The following is a 7,747-nucleotide window of genomic DNA, read 5'->3' as shown; positions in this document are numbered from 1 at the left end:
CCGATGACTGTCGCCATAGTGGGTGAGTTGCGGCGTGACCGAGGTTCTTGTCTCCACTAGCTAGTCCGGATGAGTCCTTTGTTATTGGTGCTCCTCTCCACCCTGGCCCCTTTGCGTCGACATGTGGCCTTTGAGCCTGGGCGAGAGGGGAAGCAACTTTGGTGTGTCGGTGGTGGTGAGAACCCGGTGCTTCGGCCAGTCCTGACCTTTCGTGTGGGCATTGTTGCCCTATTTGTGCCATGGTTTCTCCGTTCGTGACTGCGCTCGGCAATTTTCATCTCGTTGTGTGGTTAAACCGTGGACGCCGACATACATAAGATAACCCTGTAAATTCCATTCGTAAACGTAGCATTGCTCGGGTGATGCTAGTGTACAATACAAGAGCAGTGCGTGGCAAAAAATACAAACATAAACTTTTGTTTTTCAGATTTAAGCACAGACATAATCTACAAGAGGACATGAGCCAACTCAAATTCAGACACAAACAAGAAGAGAGTTGCACCGGAGAGAGTCTGGATGCCACGGCCACGCCTGCGCCGGGCTAGCAGCAGCCAACCAATGGGAACGCAGAAACCTTCACGCCACGGATCACTTCCCCACGATCCGCGTGACACCAGATCCCCACCGCCCACTCCCCGCGGATCCAACGCTCGAAAGCCCACCTCCCCTCCCGAAGCCGAAAACGCCAGGCTCGCTCGCGCCCACTCCTCTCCTTAAAACGCTCCCCGACCGGTTCCACATTCCCCATCCACTCCAATCTCCAATCCCCGACGCAATCCACCAAGCAAACCCCAGCCTCGCCCAGCCCTCCCGCCCCGATGGCCCGCACGAAGCAGACGGCGAGGAAGTCCACCGGCGGCAAGGCGCCGCGGAAGCAGCTGGCCACCAAGGCGGCGCGCAAGTCGGCGCCGGCCACGGGCGGCGTGAAGAAGCCACACCGCTTCCGCCCGGGCACCGTGGCGCTCCGGGAGATCCGCAAGTACCAGAAGAGCACGGAGCTGCTCATCCGCAAGCTGCCCTTCCAGCGCCTCGTCAGGGAGATCGCGCAGGACTTCAAGACCGACCTCCGCTTCCAGAGCTCCGCCGTCTCCGCCCTGCAGGAGGCCGCCGAGGCGTACCTGGTGGGGCTGTTCGAGGACACCAACCTCTGCGCCATCCACGCCAAGCGCGTCACCATCATGCCCAAGGACATCCAGCTCGCAAGACGCATCAGGGGCGAGAGGGCCTAAGATGGTGTCTGCTTCCTTCCCGGTGTCTGTACTCTGATCTGCAGGCGTAGAGATCTTGTTGTTAGCTTCTTCTTCTCAGCATGTGTTGCGTGGTGAACTGATCTGGTGTCGTGGTAGGAAGATCCCGTGTTCGTTCCAGCTAATGTTATGTTGTAGTGTCTGATGTTACCATCTTGTTGTCATCAGCAATCTGAATGAAAGTTGTCTATCAGATCTCTCTCCATTTTCTGCTTTTGTTGTTTGTCAACCTTGAAAATCAGCGAACCGTTGCTTCATCCACGGCGTTGCTTCAATATTTTCTTGGAATTTAAGCCTAAATTCCCAACCAAAAATTCAGTTTGTTTGATCTAATGTGATGCTTCTGTTGCTCCTCAGTCATGCTACTGTCACAATTAGTGTACTTTGAAGTTTAGTGGACTGATATTTTTGTTTGGCAACCACTGCAACTGAAGTCTCTGAAATTCATGCAGTACTGTATACTGAACGTCTTGGTGTTATTCTGAAATCTGAACCATTGCATTTGCTGTATTTCACCACCAGTGTTCATTATCCCTCCCTTGAGCGGAAACAGGGCACGCTAGGAGGCTCTCCCTTGCAAGTGACCTGCCTTTTGAAATGACATAATGAAGATACAATTCCATAGATCCATAACATGGAAACAGTTCAAAATAATGAACACTGGTGATGAAATAGAAACTGATGTTGTGCTAGGAGTTTGTTGATAGGAGTTCTTCATGGGCAATACACAAGCAAAATATGAAGGGGTGAAACCGTATTGGCGGATGCTTCAGATGCCAAACTACATCTGAAATTTGAGGTTGAATTATCTTGTACCAAAATCTGTTGAACTTTTACCTTTTTTCAACAAAATGCTTCTTAGAACTATATGAGATTCAGTTTAACTGCAATGTGGAAGGTGCAAATGCCGCATAAAAACAAATATTATCACACGACGCGATTTATTAGAGAAATATGCAAGTGACTGAAGATCTTCTAAAGAAGGGGTGACAGAGCCAACTGGTGTCCCACCCTAACACTAGAATATTCGGCACTCTTACGACACAATTTTGAACATCTCTTTGTTATTAACAAAAATATATCTGGAAGAATCTTCAGACCGTGATATTAGGATAATATTGCTTTGGCTTTGATTTGCCCATCCCTGTCCTGATCAAATAATTCCTTGAATTTAAAACAAAGAAACTGTCTCGAAGAAATCAAAGTAGCAGCGATTGAGCTATTTATGCATTAGCAAACAGTACAGGAACTTCTCCGAACATTCATTAGTCAGAACCAAGATTCTAAAACACTGGACCTCAAACCAAAGAGATAAACATAAAACACACAGAATGAGACGTCATGGATCGGAACATAAGCAGCAATCCGACATCAAAATCTAAACGCCTGATGCAACACGGGAGATAGTCAAAGGCGTGCACACTAAAGATGCAAGCACGACCAATTGACAGGTGAGCTCGTCGCAACTTGCTTGAAAAGTATAAAGCCACTCAAATAAACCACAAGCTGAGTGCTGATTTATCAAAGCGAGTCAATGAGCCTTAAATCTTCATGCCAATTGATCAATGTCCCAAGAATTGGATAAAGACGGGAGCAACAGGTCCACTTCATAGCTGATCCATGATGCTACGTAGAGAGTCCGCGTCGAGCATACGAAATGAAAGAACCTACATCCAACAACTCATTTCTGTCTCTCAGCCATCAAAATATAGCTCTAGATACCTGCGAAGCAAGCAAGATCATCAGTCAAACAATTTTCTACTATTCATTCATGAAAATCAGCTGGAAGTTATTCTCCTCTATTAGCTACAAAGATGAATCACCTCGGTATTATCAGACAAAAACAACATTTGAAGCATAGAAAGCACACCTTCTACCTTCTGTTAAATGGAAAGATCATTATTTAGATACCAGTAATTACTCCTCTAATCAATGTTGTAACCAGAGCATTTCAGTCCCAAATTATCCTCAAAGGAGTGCCTTGTCGCCGTGCAAGAAAAAAAACACTAAATAAAATAAAATGAGGAGAGTATAATTAAAGGATATTTGGAACCAAAGGCTCGGGACCCTCGGGTACTGTTAGTTATCAATTTCTTGCTTATAGGACTTAATAGACCCATAACCAAAGGAAAAATAAATAAAATCAATATACATATGAGTAAAATTAGTTTGATTCCAAAGTTTGTTAGTGTCATCCTCAAGTGAATCCCCCGGTATCCATATCAAATATATTAGTTTGTTTCCAAAGTTGGTTTGTACTTTCCTTTTACCGGTGCTTGTGTAAGTGTCTGTGAGAATCCCACTTCAGCCCACCACGTCCCACAACCTCAAAACAGGCAAACACGACAGCCCGCCAATGTATTCGGTGGCCTTTGCAGCTCACACAGTTGGTTCTTATTTTCGGTATATATCACTGAACTACCGATGCTCATCATGACCAGATGCCTTCTCGCAGGAGAAGTCACGATTGTTTGAGCAACAACAACATCATAGCCCCTAAGAGGATCAATAGGCCATTGGAGGCGCACATGATCGGCATGATGAATGACAATGACATGCGGAGCAACAATTGTAATTGCCCATCTCTGTGCCGATGATCACATAACTTTCCGAATGCCGACGACAATGCTGTGGGACAACCCTCTGGCGGACGGATGAAGGTATCATATTTCCGAAGTCCAACTCCTTACATAACGACACTGATGCAATCAATATGAGCTATCAATGAACCAGAAAAGGGAGACTAGCCTCCAAGCCCTAAGCAGAAGACTCAATGATATTCCAAGGAAAAGTCAAATAGAAACAAGGACCATCAACAAGAAACTTAGATAACACAAAAATTATTTGAGGAAAACTCTATTTCGATATAGCACTAAGTAATTGTTACAAAAACACAGCACTGTTAATTTTTTTGAATATTTTCAAAATAGCATAAACTTGTTAACATCGTAAAAGTGAAGAGCGTACACACTCGGACTATTAGCTGGTCAGAATAGAGAAGTCAACTAGAGCTATTCTTAAGCTCGTTCCACATCATGTTGGATATTTAATAAATCATAGCCATAATAAAAAATCCTAGAAACATAAATTATCATGATATAGATTATACTTGGAAAGACAAAAAATCCCAAAAAGGTGTGAATTAACTCCATTTACTAATTTTCTGCAGTACAAATGGACTTGCCATGTGAACAGCAGGAATGCAGGACTATAAAACGAACAATTTATTCATGAGTTCCAAACAAAGTGGTTATTACGAATTTAAGATTACTAGCAAGATCAGCAGAGAAACTATACTGAATGAAAGAACATAACTAGTCCTAAGCTTCCAAATGCACCAATTGAGCAATCTATTCGGCATCTTAGTTTTTTTTCCCCCTTTTGGGGGTTATTTGACATCTAGTTGAATCAGGCTAGTTCTCATGTAGTCAACTTCCAACTGTTGCGATCTCATCTTAAGAAAAAAAGGGTACTGCAGCTACGCTCTAACACTTCCATTAGACAATTCTTGCATCTGTCAACAGGAAAGCATATTTAGTTCAGTTATTCTACAAATTTTTTGGCAATTTGCCAATCTTGGTATTACTTATTTACTCAAGATATTTATGTAATAAACTGACAAAGGCAGTTTGCTAGCTCTGACTTGAACCTAGAAAATTACAGAAGTGAAGCTAAAAGCAGACCAATTACAGCCCACTTCTGGCTACAGAACATAAAGTAAATTAGATACCACCAATAGACAATATCTTGGTCACCAAACGCCACCATGCAAACATCAGAACAGGACATTATCGCCACATGTTGAAGAGATCATCAAGTGAAGAAAAAACAAGTGATATAACACTACATATTATTATTTTTGGCTTAACACGAAATGGTGTGAAATTTCAAATTTCTTCAGCGAATTATCGAACAAATAACTTGGTTCAGGCTAGTTCTCATGTAGTCAACCTCCAACTCTTGTGATCTCATCTTGAGAGAAAAAAGGGTACTATAGTTATGCTCTAATGCTTCCACTAAATAATTCTTGCAATAGGGAAGGCATATTTAGTTCAGTCATTCTATAAAGAATTTGCCAATCTTTGTGTTCATTGTTTTATGTACAGATATTTACATAATAAACTGATAAAGACAGTTTGCTAGCTCTGACTAGAACCTAGAAAATTACAGAAATGAAGCTAACAGTAGACCACTGTCTGTCTATCTGTCTACAGAACATAGAGTGCATTAGATACCACTAATAGATAATATCCAGACCACCAAACACCAGCACACAAGCATCAGAGCAGAACAGCATCACCATAAGTTGAAAAGGTCATCAAGCAGAAAAAGAAACAAGTGATATGACGCTACTTAAAGTTGTTGGCTTAACACGAAATGGTGTGAAATAATTTATTGGGCGAATTATCAAACAAATAATTGGTTTTTGTTGTACGTTGAAGAGGTCATCAAGCAGTAAAAGAAACAAGTGATATGATACTAAACATGAAAGGATGTGAATCATCTGCCCTCAACCAATTATGAAAAATTAACTTGGTTTTGCTACAACCAATATGTGAAGGTGTGCAATTACCTGCAGTATAGACACTTTCAAATGGCTGGCAATGAGGAATGTGGACGCTTTCAAAAACTCTCTTGAACTGCAGTGACTCAAGATGGACCATAAAAAGCGCGCCACCAGTCCACAGTAACAACACATTATTTTCCTCGGCGAACCCTAGTATCTTTATGTCATCCTCCTCAGAATTCAGGAAAAGTAGCTTGTCCAGTTCAATAGTTCTTCCAAGAACCCATGAAGCACCACCATCACAATCATTCTTCCTCTTCCATAATTGGATGTTGCAGCCTGTCCAGAGGATTAAACCAAGGCCACCACCCTCTGCCCGCACAATCAAGAATATGTAATGGCCCTCTTCAAGGATATGCACCGGCACCCGTATCACAGCTAGGCTTTGCTTCTTCATATCGAACTCGAGAATTCCATAAAAATCCCCAACAAGCCTCCAGTAAAGGGAATCCCCAACCAGCACAGCATGCTGCCTAGCAATAAAAACCAAGGTGGAATACTCACTCATAGGAACCTCAGGTGGAACCGGTGCTGAGATGACATCACCCCATAAGCCGGTCCCTGACGAGTAAACCCAGGCGAGAGCTCGTAAGTGTTGCTTGTTGTCGTTGTCTGCCACTGTCAAGACCACTCGGAAGTGGGTCTCTCCGGCAGCCCGGAGCACAGCTCCATTGAAGGGGGTCTTCTCCATAAGTGTGGCAAGCCCTGGGGGCAAGGCAATGCGGTGCTGGTCGGCGGTGGCAGGATCGCACACCAGGATCTGTTTCCAAGATTCGTTGAAGTGGAAGACGAGTACAAGGCCATGGCGACATCCGAGGGGCAGGAAGCGGTCGCCGCCGTCGAACTTCAAAGATAAGCAACCGGGCGGGATACGATTGGGGGCATCCAGAGTAGGTAGGAAGGAGATCTCGCCAGAGCGTTCATCGAAAATACCGAGGAGGGGAGGGTTGCGGCGGTGGTGGATGCGGAAGCGGCGGGAGAAGCCTGGGTCGGAGACGAGGAGGCGCCATCGCTTGCAGACGGCGGAGGCGCGGGGGAGGGAGGACGGCTGCGGGGGGAGGCGGAGGAGGATCTCGGAGAGCAGGTTGTCGTCGTCCAGGGGCGGCGCCGCCGGCGAGCATGGGTGGTGGCGGCGGAGACTCTGCATCTCGCCCTCAGTTCTCACTGGTCGGTCGTTTTTTTTTTTGAGATGCTTGTACGGGATGTGGTGTGGTGGAGCCGAAGCAGCGGAAGCCCAAAATGAATCGCTGAAGTGGGCCGGCCAACACTCAAGAAATCGCTGTGCAAACCCCAGGCCCAGGTATGCCCATTGTGGGAAAAATTCAGAGAAAGGAAAAACAATTCAGCAACATTAGAACGGGAACTCTGCCAAGATCAATGCAGACGACGACGGGTTTTCCAAGATTGGAGACAAGGGTGCTTCAGCTGTGGTGTGTCGCGATAAAAACGGGAACTATCTAGGGGCCTCAGCGATCATTTTTGAAGGCCTTCTGGACCCGATAATTCTCGAAGCACAGGCTTGTAGCGAGGCACTAGCACTCGCTTCAGATCTACAAGTTCAGTCTATATGTGTGGCCACAGATTGCCTAGAAGTAGTATCAAGGATCAAGGACGACTCCCATGCAAGTTTTACCCAATTCTTCAGGATATCAAGCACCAAAGAGCAACGTTTAGTGCCGTGGAGTTCATCCACGAGAGTCGGAAACACAATGGAGAGGCTCATGCGTTAGCTAAAGCTGCCGCATCTCTCCCTCCCGGGCGCCATGTGTGGCTTGCAACTTTGCCTGATATTATCTGTATTCCCATGACTTTGCATGTTGAATAAAGGATACATATTTCGCTCAAAAAAAAAGAAAAGAGAAAAAAAATAACGAAATAAAAAATGAGGCACAATGTCATGATGTGGGATAAATATTGAGATTTACATCGGTTG

The 7,747-nt window shown here is 44.8% G+C and overlaps 2 protein-coding genes across 2 annotated transcripts; one reads left to right on the top strand and one right to left on the bottom strand.

The window, feature by feature from the left end:
- The first annotated feature begins 749 nt into the window (after positions 1-749).
- On the top strand, positions 750-1,452 carry LOC119323084 (histone H3.2). Its single transcript, XM_037596658.1, has one exon. It carries the CDS (start codon positions 819-821, stop codon positions 1,227-1,229), a length of 411 nt encoding a protein of 136 aa, XP_037452555.1. The 5' UTR covers positions 750-818; the 3' UTR covers positions 1,230-1,452.
- A 981-nt stretch (positions 1,453-2,433) lies between these two features.
- On the bottom strand, positions 2,434-7,004 carry LOC119325946. Its single transcript, XM_037599666.1, has 2 exons — positions 5,821-7,004; positions 2,434-2,969 (listed from the first exon to the last, which is right to left on the bottom strand). Exons 1-2 carry the CDS (start codon positions 6,959-6,961, stop codon positions 2,962-2,964), a joined length of 1,149 nt encoding a protein of 382 aa, XP_037455563.1. The 5' UTR covers positions 6,962-7,004; the 3' UTR covers positions 2,434-2,961.
- Positions 7,005-7,747: the final 743 nt, after the last annotated feature.

This window comes from Triticum dicoccoides, chromosome 6B (genome assembly GCF_002162155.2).
Source record: "Triticum dicoccoides isolate Atlit2015 ecotype Zavitan chromosome 6B, WEW_v2.0, whole genome shotgun sequence".
Lineage (NCBI taxonomy): Eukaryota > Viridiplantae > Streptophyta > Magnoliopsida > Poales > Poaceae > Triticum > Triticum dicoccoides.
Note: the sequence above shows the minus strand (reverse complement) of the source record. Positions and strands in the feature narration are given on the sequence as shown.